Genomic DNA, 15122 nt, shown 5'->3' with positions numbered 1-15122 from the left:
TGTTGTATGAAATTGAGCACAATGAGCAACGAAAGTGAGTAAAGGTTCAATGTAATAAGTATTGTTTTTATATATCAAAGGGACATGGGACCATACCCAACACCAGTGTGACTCGTTATTTCTAATACTAACCAATCAATGCAATTACACTTAACAATTTTCATTAGAAGTGATTATTTTTTATTACTATGTTGGTTTATGTTTTAATAAACCTTTAAGATGTATGTAATATTTTGAAAGGGTGTCATCACGACAGAAACAAGTTTTAAGTAAATAAACAGAACATATTGAAAATTTGACTTGTGCAGTATGATTCATTATGTGTGTTTTTGCTACTGCAACTTAATAAAAATAATCTATGAAGATAATAATTGTATGTACTAAATGTGGTTTTCAGATAAAATAATTAGGATGTTACATATTTGTTTACTTATTTTACTATTTCTCCAGTTAGGTAAGCACATTTCAGTAAAACAAAACACCATGAACATTCATACATGAACACCATGAACAGGCCTACGGATAAGCCCAATTTATTTGCCTTTCTATTATGATTTATACCAGCTTATGAAAGTGATCTGAATGTTGTATTAAGTTGACATCCAGCCAGAGTTGTTGGCAGTAATCACAAGTGAAGATGGATGAACCCAGCAACTAGACAATTAGTATCAATCAGAATCCATGATGACCACATTATATTAAAAGTCTGTAAGATTGACATTTGATTTATTCCATAAAAAAATGATTATCTAAATAGGTTATGCAGCTTAATACTGTAAAGGGTCTGTATGAAAAAGGTCCAAAATAAACCTATGCACAAAACCTATATAAACGAATTAACAAAAAAGTGATTGAAGTAAAAATAATTGTAATCTTTTAATAAACATGATTTACGAGATGAAGATGACATGAAAAGTTAATTTATTTTTATTTTTTTGAAAGTCCGTATATGAGCATTAGTGGGACTGAAGTTGTCAGAATAAACCCGAAATACACGTCGTTGTTGTCATGTGGTGAATTTGGCCAATCGTGAAACAGCTGTGTCGTCATCAGCGCTCCCGCAGTCGCTCTGGAGAAATTGCGCCGGCTGAGTCAGCCGGCTGCTCTCGAAACGCTATCGCGGTACTTTGATGCCACACGTGACAGTGACGTGTGGTCGGCGCCGGTTCAAGTCGGACTAAATTTCTAACCGGCATGCACTGCTTCAAGTCAGCCGGCGATCGGTCTGCTAAGTGCTGCATGAAGTCGAACGCACCTTTTATGATGTAAGGCACACCCCTAGCTAAGATGATAGCCTATCTAATTGGTCAAGACACCAGAGGGGATGTGTCCAGAAGCCGAGTTTAAAACTCTTGTCCCTCCTTCTCCTCTCCCTTCTCTTGCCGCCCTCTAGTCACTCTCTGGCTGCGCTCTCTCTCTCCTCTTCTCTTCTGGCCCACGTGCCATAATGAGAAGGAAAACAACTTAGTCTCGTTACATCCTTTTATTTTTATTCTTTTACTTTAGTTTCTTTTCTTTCCGTGGAGTTTCGTGTTCTAATGTAAGTTTGCTACAAAGTCCAGCTCCGACTGGACTCACTTCAAACTTCAACCAGACCAACTCCGCATCCTCAGCCAACGCCCAAGACCTAACTTCAAAGACTACTGAACTTCCAGCCAATCAAACACTTCGGGAAACCCCCCGTCTGCAACGACGACACAAAGGAAACCCCGTAACAGGCAAAGCACGCAAGTAACGCCTCCAAGTTCTGAATTGGTGATTTTAATATAAATCTTGGCCTCATTTGATGTTTAATGTTTAAATAGTTAAGATGCAGTTTCATGAGCTCAGAGCTCAGATATTCAGTGACATTAACCTAAATACTGGTTGAAGTAACCTCACATAAATTATTACTATTATTTATTATATTATTATTATTAAATTATAATTTTATGGTGTGTTCAACATTTTTGCATGTTTATGAATGTATTATTGTATAAGGTGCAATTGATCAGCTTTGTGTATCTTATGAGAATTAAAATGTATGATTTTGTAAGGTATACTGTGTAGAAAATGTCAATGTATTTATAATTGTAAGGTATTTTCACAATATTGTTGTATATTTCATTAAAAGTATTAAAATTGCCAGTGTTTAGTGTATCATCATTTAATTATTATCTTTTCCCCCTTTTCTTTTGGGACAACAGGGAATAAACCATTCAGTAAGACTGCTTTAGCAAAATACATTTACCAATATACATTTTTAAATTAGGTAAAACAAAAAAATGTATGCTACTACTATTTCAAATATTTAATTGGACCAATAACTTGGTTTGGTAGACTTCTTTTTTTCCCAATTGGCTCAACATATTATTTCTCATTGAGCCAATTTTAACAGACTGTTGCCACAATTGATAAAATTCAGTAAGCAGAAATTCGATTGGGCCAATGGAAAAATTTAGATGTAATCAGTCACTAGAAAATTTTGAGTTGGGGAGGTCTGAATTTTTTTACAGTGTAGGGGGTGGAGATGGTAGGTTTAGGGGTGGAGATGGGTAGGTTTAGGGGTTGAGATGGGTGGGTTTAAGGATCAGGGGGTGGAGACGGGTAGGTTTAGGTACAGAGATGGGAAGTAAACAAAGTGCAAATACTTTGTTACTGTACTTTTTTCTGGTATCAGTACTTTACTTCACTATTTATTTTCTGACTACTTTTTACTTTTACTCCTTACATTTTTACACAAATATCTGTACTTTCTACTTCTTACATTTTCAAACCAGGCTCATTTATTTAGTTTTGGTGGATCACCATTCGATAACAAACCTATAATAAATCATGAATCTGTTAGTCTTGACTGGCAGCAACGTGATTCGGCTCATGCGTCTCCACCAAAAGGTTTCTATCGGGTTCTACCAGAGTAATCAATGCAAGAGACTAGGGAATGGAGTGGATCAGAGAGGCAAAACTACTGACCTGTTCATGACTTCAAGTGCAGGTCAGTTTCATCTGTAAATAGGCTGTAGTTTTGTGTTTGTTTAATTAGTTACGAATTAAACTGCTAGCAACTCTTAGCAGTAGCAGACAGATGATTAATAATAGCCTACTCTAAACTAAATTACTATCATTACTCAAAATATTGTATGATAAAGGACATCGTTATTATCTTCTGTAAAGTTACAGTAGTAATTTAGCAAACAGATGTTATAAAACATCGTTTTATAATATGTTTAGAGGAGAGGACGATAGGGCAGATAACAACACAACCCTTATGAAAATTCAAACCAAAAACCATGGTTATTTTAAACCATGGTAACCACAAATTAACCATGGTTTTGCTACACTAACTATAGTCTAACCATGAAATGTGTCATAAACTATGGTTGTAAATTAAAACAGATTGTAATCAATCTGCCAAAAAAAAAAGGTTACTATACTTTTACTGTAATAAACCATGGTTAACTTTGGTAAGAGAAAAATATGACTCATGATAATGCAATAACATGTACAGTATTAGGATTTTTCTTTAAATATACTGTCATGATTAATTATTATTGTACTACTTTTGACATTTAGGCAGTTTAAAAATATAGTTTCACTAAATCTATAGTATTTAAGTCATTGTAAGATAGAACAACAACACATGGTCATAATATGATACATATGTGATACTTTAAATTGAACTAAAAAAAAGGTTATGTTATGACAAACAGAATACAATGAGGTGGTTGTTTTGCAACAAGGTGGAGACCGTTCTGCAGATGGCTGATGGGAAAATTGACAGGTACAAGAAAATTTGTAGAAAAAAGTAAACACACACAAAGTAAGATGTAGAGAGATGTCATGGAAAATGAAAAGACTGATAAGGACAATGGAAGTGAAGGTGCAGTTCAATGGAGCACCTTTAATTATTTTGCATGGCCCCAGCCTAAGGTTTTAAACCTCTTTTTAAATGTGATGACAATACAAAAAAAAAAGGGTTATTCGTGGTTTCAGAATTTGTTGTGGGTGTATGGAATGGCCTGGATGAGTGTGAGATTTCCTGCCTGAAATTTTGTCCCAGTCCTGCCCTGTTCTACATGGTGGTTGTTCAGCCATGATACATTCATTAGCTATGTAAGTTATTTTGTATTAATGTGTCAATATGACGTGAGGTCCAGTTACCACCGTGACACTAAAACAAGTAGTAGTAATGGGTACTTTTTTATTTAAGTAAATGTCATAGCCAATACTTCTTACTTTAACTTGAGTAAAAAGTGTAGCCAGTACTTCTACTTTTACCAAAGTATTTTTAAACATGAGTATCTGTACTTCTACTTGACTGAAGGATGTGTGTACTTTTGCAATCTCTGTTTAGGTATATGTAAGGTGGGAGGAGTTGGATCTGGATCCAACCTCATCCCCTGGATCTTGTGTTCTGCAGTGAGGACCATCTCATTTTGGACCAACTGCCTCACGTATATGGCTGTATATGGCCCGCGGGCCACAGTTTGGCTAACATCATGTTGATAACAAGATTTAAACATTAGCTAGCTACTGTCTATAATTTAATTTACACTTTTACCATTATAAATGGCAGCCCATTAATTGAAGAGCAATTGTAGTGCTCAAAACCCTTCTCAAACATGGTGATAGTAAAAGAATCAAGGCTTACTTGCTTGAATTCTAAGACCAGCAGCATCTAGATAAAATGTAAAACAAAAGGAAAAAAACAAACAAACAAAGGGTGCAGTAATATTCCAGGGGGCCGTATTAACAAAACACTTTATCTTACCACTAAGAGCTCTCCTCAATAGCAGTAAAAGTTCATAGGTAAGCTTTTCCTCTTAAAACCGATTCACAAAGATGCTGAGACCAGCTTTTACCAAAGACTATAGAGTAGCCAAAATGTGTCACTCGTATAGTTTTGAATGGGGAAAACGCAACACTCAATATGGACGCTCGATCGGAGAAAGCCCCACCTTCTAAATGAAAGAGCCAATCGTTAATTGGTAAAGTCAGCGCATCACTGCAGCTGCCGTTAGAAGACCCGGTTGCTATAGAAACAGTCAGCATTCTGAGACATGCGCTTAGGACTGTGCATGCGCACTGGCTAGTCTAGCCTCAAAAATAAGATTTTTTTAAACTACATTTGTTGACAGTTGTTGTCAGATTTCTTTGGGGATTTCAAATGTGAAATTGAATCGTAAGCTTAGTGAACAGTTTTGGAGAATCTGATGTTTCTCCAATCAAAGAGATCACTTACATGCCCGAGAGGCGTTTCAAAGAAAAGATGGCCGCCAATTGACATGACTTACCTTAAAAGGACTTTGCTTTTACTAAGGAATGATGATTTGAACAAGCTTACTAATTATGTCCACAGTGGTTGGCTGATGGGGATGGGTCTCTGTTAGTGATTTAATCATAGAAATATTGTAGAGTGAGGTATCATATTGACATTTTATAGATAAAGATTTTAAAATAAAAATGTTGCCATATTCAAATAATGTTTTAAATGTAGTTTAAGTGTCACTTATTAAACAAGTACATGTTCGGCTAAATTCAACCTCTTACACAGCTACATCTGGTAAATAATAAGTAGATATAAACTAGAGATATTCTGATACCCTTTTGCCCTTCCCGATACCGATTCCGATACCTAGGCTCAGGGTGTCGGCCGATTCCGAGTACTGATCCGATACCTTGGTGTGTATCTGGTTCCCTTCCAGGAACTCGAGCTGCGTCGAACGCTACGGGGAACGCCCTCAGCGTGACCGCGCTCTGAACCAGAGTGTAAAATGTCCAATGAAAGGGCGAGACGTCATAGGCGGTGACGTCACTGACCGGAAAGCATATAAGCACGTGCGGTGGAGCCGGCGTTTGCTTTTTGTCATTCAGCAACCGCTTCTCTGTCTGTGTGTATTGTCTTTGCATGTTGTGAGTCTTATTTAGTGTTGTTTGTCCTGCACAATCACTTAAGTAGGCTCCAGCAATATGTGCAAGCACTGGGGCGATAGCAGATCGCATTCTGGGCTGTGTGTTCCCCCCTACACAACATTATATCACTGCTTGGGATACACGCAGTCTGTGTGTGGTCTGCTTGAGAGCAGAGCGCGCAGATTCAGCTCTCGAGGGAGCTGACTGCCCGTTTGTGAGCTTTTTCATTTCTTACGCCTGCTCTCTGAAGGCTCTCTTTGAAAAAGAAAAAGAGAGGAGTGAGTTTCACTAGCCTTGAATGAAGACGGGCGAGCCCGTGTCTTCTTCCTTTCCTAGACCTGTCTTCCTCCGAGGAGGTGGACGCGTCAATGAAACAGTGCTTGCACAAGCATATTATGAATGAGAACGGCGCGCAGTCAGCTCTAAAAAAAAAAAAAAAGGGGGCTGGTTGTGTTTCTCTCCGTTGTACATCTCACATTCCCGCCGCTGCTGAGGCACGGCGGCGAGTGTGAGTGCGGGGATCGCAGCGCGCGTTGCCGAGGCGACGCGTGCGTTATTCTCATTCATATCAGAGCGATGCCCCGGGTGGAACAGACGCTCGCGAGCTATCTGTCCCCTTGCGTGGCGTTGTATCTGAAGGCTCGCGGCTGCAGGTCAGGCTGGTGCGTGTCTGCACACCGGAAAAAAAAAAAAAAAAGAGAGAGTGTTGCAGGCGCACCAAGCTGACGTACCTGCTTAGAGAGCTGGATGAGGGATTGGGCTCAACTTGATTGAATTATAAGTTGGTCTCTGAGCTCCCTAGAAACGCTGTCTGTGGTCGACCCTATCTGACATGAAGGAGAAGATAGGGTTTTCCTTATGGACGCCCCGCTTGCGCCTTCTGGCCTGTTCGGCGACTACGTCAATTACGTCGTCGACAGGTACCAGGAGGCTCGTAGACAAGCGGCGGCGTTTCAGCGGTTTCTCCCTCGCCTTTCTCCAGCTCAGGGGGCTGCTAGGCGGGAGCAGCCCTCGCCGCGTGCCAGCCCCTCTTTAGAGAGGCGCAAAACAGAGCGTGGCTACTCACACCCCACCGAGGTGGGGCCGTGGCAGCTAACGCTCTGGGTCGGGGACCTCTAAGGCTAAGCCGGATCTGCGGACCGTTCTTAAGTCTAAGGGGGTTCTCGGCCAAGAAGCCTACGGGCGTGGGAGATCAGTCTGCCAACCCTGCCGAGTTCCAGGGCGCAGCTGGCTCCAGCGGCAATGTTCTCAGTTCTTCCGCCCCGAAGTGTAGCGGAGCTGGGAAGCTCGCCACCCCTGCGGGGGTCCCTAGAGCTCCTGGTTCGGCCATCTCCTGCCGGTCCTCCGCTTCAGGGCACCGAGCCAGCAGCTCTAGGCACGCCAGAGGCCAGTCTCGAGAGACTGGTTCCCTTAGGAGACCATCAGGCAGCGTGGGAACTACTGCCGATGTGTCTCTTTGGGTCCTGCCTTGCAGGGTCTGGTTCTTCAGCTTGGTCTTCCTAGGAATGACGCGGGTCTGAGGACCGTCATTCATTAGGGGGCTGAGGCTGAGGCAGTCCTGGTGCTGTGCCTAGGACTTACGAGGGCAGACCCCTCTGGGGCAGATCGGGTGTCCGTCTCCCCCAGTGCCCTCGGGAGAGCAGTCTGCCAACCCTGCCAGAGTTCCAGGGCGCAGCTGGCTCCAGCGAGCGGTGTTCTCAGTTTCTTCCGCCCCGAAGTGTAGCGGACCTGAGAAGCTCGCCACCCCTGCGGGGGTCCCTAGAGCTCCTGGTTCGGACGTCCCCTGCCGGTCCTCCGCTTCAGGGCACCGTGCCAGCAGCTCTGGGTACATCAGAGGCCAGTCTCGAGAGACTGGTTCCCTTAGTAGACCATTTAGGCAGCGTGGAAACTACTGCCAATTGGATCTCATTGGGTCCTGCGTACTGTAGAGAAAGGCCTTTTGTATTCAGTTCGGCACTCCGCCACCGCCTTTCAATGGGGTGATTCCCACTTGCGTGGGCCCCCAGCAGGCTCTGATCATGGAACAGGAAGTAGACACTCTCTTGGGGAAGGAGGCCATCGAGGTGGTCCCTCCTCACGGAAGAGAGTCCGGGTTCTACAGCCGGTACTTCATTGTTCCAAGGAAGGATGGTAGATCTGCGTCAGTTGAACCGCTCAGTCATGTGACTGAAGTTCAGGGTGCTTACACTCATCAGTCGTGTCTCAGACCAAGTCCGAGGACTGGTTTGTCACGATGGATCTAAGGACGCATATTTCACGTCTCCATCCTTCCCTCTCACGGGAAGTCCCTCAGGTTTGCTTTTAGGGGCAAAGCTTACCGATATTGGGTTCTTCTCGTTGGCCCTGCACTCGTACCCCGCATTTTACATCAACGATTGGTTGATTCTGGCTCGATCAGAGCAGGTGGCGACTCGGCATCGAGATGTCGATCTCGCGCACGTGAAGGGGTTGAGACTGAACGTCAAGAAAGTGTGATTTTCTCCAGTAACGAGAACCACTTATCTAGGCGTGGTGTGGGATTCGACCACGATGCAGGCACGTATGTCTCCTGCTCGGAGCGAGTCGATCCTCACCTCAGTCAAGAGAGTGAAAGAGGGCCAGTCACTCACTGTCAGGCAGTTTCAGAAACTGCTGGGGCTCATGGCAGCTGCGTCCAACGTGATTACTTTTGGCCTGCTGTACATGAGACCCCTACAGTGGTGGCTCAAGACCAAGGGGTTCTCCCCGAGGGGAAACCCGCTTCGCATGATCAAGGTCACGCGGCGATGCCTACGTGCCTTAGACATGTGGAGCCAAGCTTGGTTCTTGTCTCAGGGCCCGGTGCTGGGAGCCTCTTGTCGCCGCGTAATGCTAGCGACGGACGCATCCCTCACCGGTTGGGGAGCGGTCATGAGTGGCCACCCTGCCCGCGGTCTGTGGAGCGGTCGCCATCTAACGTGGCATATCAATTGTTTGGAAATGTTGGCCGTGTTTCGTGCACTCAAGCACTTTCTCCCGGACCTAAGAGATCACCATGTGTTGGTGCGCACCGACAGCACAGCGGTGGTCTCTTACATCAACCACCAGGGAGGTCTGCGTTCGCGCCCCTTGTACAAGCTGGCGCACCAGATCCTTGTGTGGTCCCAGCAAACTTCGCTCGCTCAGAGCCATCGATATCCCTGGGTATCTCAATGTGGGAGCAGACATCCTGTCGAGGCAGGGGCTGAGGCCCGGGGAATGGATGCTTCACCCCGAGGTGGTGAAGCAGATATGGAGGTTTTTGGCTGTGCGACTCGAGAGTCAGCGCTATGCCCCTCTAGTTCCTCCAGCTCCTTTGGACTGGACGCTTGGTACAGACCTGGCCGAGGCTTCGTCTGTACGGTTTTTCCCCGATCGCTCTGCTCCCAGGAGTTCTGGATGGCAACAGGGATCTGGTGAACAGGTTGGAGACGGGTTCGCCCTATCTCCTCCTGCATTCCCCAGATCTAGTGCTCTCGCTCGTGGAAGCCCGCGTGTGCGGTTCTTCCCCCTCTGAGTGAGTGCTCGCTGTTGCAGCGCACGTTGCCGAGGCGACGCGCGCATTACGTGTGGAAGTTCTGGCCTCTGAGGGGGCGCAGCTCATAGCTTCCGGTCTCTCAACCGAGGTTGCTGAGACCATCTTCCAATCCAGAGCTCCCTCTACGAGGAAACTGTATGCCCTGAAGTGAAAATGTTTCACTTCTTGGTGCGGAGACCGCCACCTTGACCCAGTTAACTGCCCGTTTGGTACAGTGCTGCAGGTCCTGCAGGCCCGTTTCTCCGCAGGGGTAACTCACTCCACCCTGAAGGTTACGTGGCGGCTTTATCGGCCTACCATGCCCTTCTCGGTGGCCTTACAGTGGGTCGACACCCCCTGGTTACATGTTTCCTCCACGGTGCGCTGAGACTGAGGCCTCCTGTACGACGTGTCCCTACGGGGACCTGGCTGTGGTCTCTTAAGAGAGTGGGGATTTCTAGGCCCTTCATGGCCCCTTCTTATCTCGTCTTTGCCCCTGGTCTGGCCAAAGCGTTTTTCTACCCTCGAGCGGGTTATTTCCTAGATCCCCTCTTCTATACCATGGCCTGTCGTGCTGCAGGCCCTCAGTCCTCCTCCCTTTCGGGAGCCTGACCAGCGAAAGCATAACTGTGTGTGTCCAGTGCGAGCACTGGACGCATACGTCCACAGAGCTGCCCTGTGGAGAAGGATGGACCAATTGCTAGTTTGCTTCGGTCCTCCTAAGCGGGGTCGGCCTGCTTCTAGGCAGACCCTTAGCAGGTGGATTGTGGATACTATTTCCTTGGCAACTATGAATCTTCAGGCATCCCTTCGCCTCTGGGGCTTAAGGCCCATTCAACTAGGAGTATGGCGGCCTCCAAGGCCTTTCTGGCAGGGGTTTCTATGCAGGATATCTGCAATGCTGCGGGTTGGTCCACGCCCCTCACCTTTGTTCGGTTCTATCACCTTGATCTTACGGCCACTCCCGGCTCTTCTTTCTCGCCCTCGCTGTGCTCCCAGTGATACACACAGGGCAGGTATTTGGAAGTCTGGTGGCGTTGGCATCTCGTTCCCCGTAGCGTTCGACGCAGCTCGAGTTCCTGGAAGGGAACGTCTCGGGTTACGTATGTAACCCTGGTTCCCTGAAGGGAACGAGACGCTGCGTCTCTAGGCCATACTTCCTGTATCCCTGCGAGCGGTTGCTTCATTCCTGGAAGCAAACGCCGGCTCCACCGCACGTGCTTATATGCTTTCCGGTCAGTGACGTCACCGCCTATGACGTCTCGCCCTTTCATTGGACATTTTACACTCTGGTTCAGAGCGCGGTCACGCTGAGGGCGTTCCCCGTAGCGTTCGACGCAGCGTCTCGTTCCCTTCAGGGAACCAGGGTTACATACGTAACCCGAGACGTTATACAGCTGTATGTACTACTAGCCCTGTATGAATTGATACAATTATTTATGGTGTGCTTCACTATATATATATATATATATATATATATATATATATATATATATATATATATATATATATATATATATATATATATATATATATATATATAAATATATATCTCAAATTACACTTATCGCCAGTCAGTCAAGCATTATAAAATATATTATGATAATCAAGTATTATTTAATTACATAACTTTAATAATTAGAATTAAAACTTGGTAACCATGTATGAATGCATATTAGTCATTTTAACTGAACTTAGGACTGGTGGTGGTGCTTTTTTGGTCACTCAGTGTTTCTGTAAAAAACGGGGGGGGGGGGGGAACTATCAATAATACTGATAAGATAATAATCCTACTATGAATTCTACTAAGAACAATATAAAATGCACTAAGGATTAATGAGCTGCTGGATTCATGAATATTAATCACATTGTCTGCATTTGCTCAAACTGATTTGCTGAAATCAAAACAGGGACGATAATAGGTGAGCTCCAGCCAATGAGATTGTCGTTCGCGCATTAGCTTCGCCTACTACCAAAAACCTGGCAGTTCTTAAAAGCTGAAGAATTCCAAACGAACTCTGTTATTTTGACAGGAAAATGCAACAAAGAATATAGTTTACATGTAGCGCATCAATTCTGCATGATATGTAAGACTCTCTCGCTCTATCTCTCTGCGTGTGAGAAAAAAAGCATATTGATGGCGAGTCATGCGCTTCACACTAGAGCTTACGGTACGTCAAGTCACCCAGAGTGAGGATTTAGTCGCATATGCGTGTGATTTACTGGAAATGTGCCAGTAAATCACACATTTCTTTTTCGCTGCTCTAAAAAGTGGTTGCTTGTTGTAACACAGCACAACTTCCTGTGTTTGCATTCTGAGCAGCGAAGAAGAATTGATTTCCGATTTGCAACGTTAAGCAAAGCTAGCGGGTATAACTATAGGTCATGTTTAAGAAAATGGTATCGGATCGGTACATGGGTTCAAGCACTCGCTGATGCCGTAATTTTTTGTGGTATCGGTGGAATTTCCGATACTAGTATCCTAACAACCCTAATATAAAGAAGTCGTGGCCTAATGGTTAGAGAGTCGGACTCGTAATCGAAAGGTTGCGAGTTCGAGCCCCCGGCCGGCAGGAATTGTAGGTGGGGGGAGGGAATGTCCAGCGCTCTCTCCACCCTCAACACCACGACTGAGGTGCCCTTGAGCAAGGCACCGAACCCCCAATTGCTCCCCGGGCGCTGCAGCATGGCTGCCCACTGCTCCGGGTGTGTGTGTGTGTGTGTGTGTGTGTGGATTTGTTCACTACTCACTGCTGTGTGTGTGCACTTGGATGGGTTAAACGCAGAGCACCAATTTCGAGTATGGGTCACCATACTTGACAATACGTCACGACGATAAAGAACTTTTTAATTAACAGACTAGAACAATCATGGCTGATAGTATGACGTTGTGCAAACGTAAAAGAAAATCAAACTGGACTCAAGAACAGCTGCCCAACTTGTACTTGTTCTTGCCCAACTTGTACATGAAAAGAAGGACATAATTAAAACTAAAATAAATTATTGTGAAATGTTTCTAAACATTTTTGTTTGTGACTTGGTCTTAGTGACTTAGGAGTCCTCTTGACTACCCCTAACTTTTCATACATTTTAGAGCCGATTTGATCACTAAAACACTTTGTAAAACGCAAAAAAAAAAAAAAAAAAAATAGAAGTCCTAAAATAGGACTGACATGCCTATTATTTTAAAGACTATTTTCCTAAATTGGCAAATTAGGAGCTAATTTTAGCCATAAAGTCCCCCGTAGTCAGAAATTGTATAAATTAAAACTCATGAAAATTACATATTTAAATTTTGTCCTTGTGAAAATAATTTTCTCATGCCTTAAAATTGCTTGAATGTAACTCTACACCCTTGCCTCATTTACTATACGCGAAACAATGAATATGCAAATTAGCCACGCCTCCACTCAGTCACACTAGCCAGGGCGTCCCGATCCACATATAATGACTGATAAAACTGTTTTAACTAGCGGACAACTACAGTGGATACTAGGGCTGCCAATTAATCAAAATTCAGCTTCGATTTCGGCCTCCAACAATTATGAAAAAACAGTGATCGAGATAAAACAATTATTGTGCTTCCTCTGGAAGATTACTGTGTATGCGCTCAGAGACGGAACACACACGACATGTAAATTCATCTTTTAGCGCCTAAATGGTCAAATACACTCAAAAATGTGTCAAAATGCGGTGCTTAGTGATTATTCACGTAAACCCTCATCAGTTATGTAATAAATGAACGGAAAGAGTTGAGAATGAAAATACGTGTGTAACAGTAAATTGGATCCGTGCAGCTCTTAAAATGACAGCAGCTATATTCCTGCTGTTACTGTGTGCTTTATCAAACGACTAAAGAACTTTTGTAGCTTTAATAAGAAACAAAGGAAGTATACTTCTTACAGTGAAGACTATGTTTTATTTTTATGGCAGTTGTGGCCTAATGGATAGAGAATCGGACTTGTAACCCGAAGGTCGTGGGTTTGAGTCTCATGTCCGGCAGGAATTGTCGGAGGGGGGAGTGAATAACCACCGCTCTCTCCAACTTCAATACCATGACGAAGGTGAGACCCTTGAGCAAGGCACTGAACCCCCAACTGCTCCCTGGGCGCCGCAGCATTGGCTGCCCACTGCTCCGGGTGTGTGTGTGTGTGTGTGTGCACTTGGATGGGTTAAATGCAGAGCACAAATTCCGAGTATGGGACATCATATTTGGCCACACATCACTTTCACTTATTTTAAATTAGGTTGTTTAATTTCTCTAGTACGCTGTTAACTGAATACTTTAGACTTGCATTTAAAAAAACTTAAAGCACAGTTTGTTTCATTTGCATCTTTTTAATTCTATTGTATTCTTTTGCTTTTTTATTACTGGCATTGTATTCCTTTGCTTTTTTATTACTGGCAGTTTAATTATTTTCAATAATTTTGAGGACTTTTGTTTTTTGTTTTTTTTTAACTAATATTAGTTAATCTAGTATTCTGCTCGTATTCTAGAATTGTGACATTTCGCTGATCTCTAAAATGTAGATGTCATAGCAACCTTATTTACAGAAAATATATATTTCATATACTGTATATCAATATTTTTAAATAAATCTTTCATATAAAGTTTTGGTCATATGGGTCACTACTAATCATTTTAAATAATCGTGATTTGACCAAAATAATCGTGATTATGTTTTTTGTCATAATCGAGCAGCCCTAGTGGATACTGTAACAGTCGTTTGACAATGTTGTGTCCTCAACATGCCTTGAAGACTCGAATGCAGCCGAGTTTGTGATTCTTAATTCCTGTCCGCGAACAAATGCAAGTGAAGTGCGGCCGCCAATGCGGGAGAGGTGGGTCTGACTCCGGGCTACTTTTACTCTGCTGCTGTGGGTTATTATTCAAGCTAGCGGTTCTAAATTCATGTTAAACCATGGCTTCATGGGTTTTTTACTCTATTTTGTTTTTGGTTTTGTGCTGGTAATCCTATTAGCATATTTTGCATGCAATCTCTATGCGCGGCGCGTTTGTATAAATGGAGAGAGGGATATGCTAGGAATCATTCCCTTGATGTGATTGGTTATTGAATTTTGTGACATAGCAAACCGAGGGCTGTTTCAAATGGCGTTTCTGAGACTGTCATTGGGAAACTACAGTTTTAAGGAAAAAATGCTTAGCAATGGTGTTGATTAATGGATTGGCACATCGTTTGTCTAAGTGCAAATTAAAAACACTACATAGACAAATAAACAACAAACTTGATTTTTACTACAGAGGGACTTTAAGGTGTTTTGTGAATAGAGCCCCAGAAAGATTGAGGGTGCCTCCTTGTGAAAACCACCATGCACTTTATTTTCAAACCTCTTGTACAGCTGTAGAAATGCTGGATGAATACACGAGTGCTTGTGCAAGTCTGAATTCCTTACCATCTATCTCTTCATCAGTGGTCAGCTCATCATTGGAGCAGATGCTCAAGACATTCACTAGCATCTCAGTCACTACAGCAAAAAGAAAGGGAGAGTTTATTTGCTGTACGTACTTAAGATTGTATGCCACATAAAAACTGTCTTGGGCAAATGGTTTACCTTTCTCCCCAACAAAAGGCAAGGACCAAGTGAAGACATCCATGAAGTTAGGCAGCCAGTAAGGATGAGGAGAACAGTTAAACTGCCGAATGTTCATGACATTATTCTCATATTTCAGGACAGCAGCTGTAAAAGAAAGATA

At 43.6% G+C, this 15122-nt stretch overlaps 1 protein-coding gene across 4 annotated transcripts in view; it reads right to left on the bottom strand.

The window, feature by feature from the left end:
• Positions 1-15122, bottom strand: part of LOC306872667 (protein phosphatase 3 catalytic subunit alpha-like) — a 200140-nt gene that overhangs the window by 38013 nt on the left and 147005 nt on the right. For all 4 annotated transcript variants that reach the window (XM_079421340.1, XM_079421341.1, XM_079421342.1 and 1 more), the window contains exons 9-10: positions 14981-15106; positions 14822-14893 (exon numbers count right to left, since the gene is read on the bottom strand). In XM_079421340.1, the coding sequence (XP_079277466.1) occupies positions 14822-14893; positions 14981-15106 (198 nt within the window). The remainder of the gene's footprint in view (positions 1-14821; positions 14894-14980; positions 15107-15122) is intronic.

This window comes from Barbus barbus, assembly GCF_936440315.1.
Source record: "Barbus barbus genome assembly, chromosome: 1".
Taxonomy (NCBI): domain Eukaryota; kingdom Metazoa; phylum Chordata; class Actinopteri; order Cypriniformes; family Cyprinidae; genus Barbus; species Barbus barbus.
This window is presented reverse-complemented; position numbering and strand designations above follow the sequence as displayed.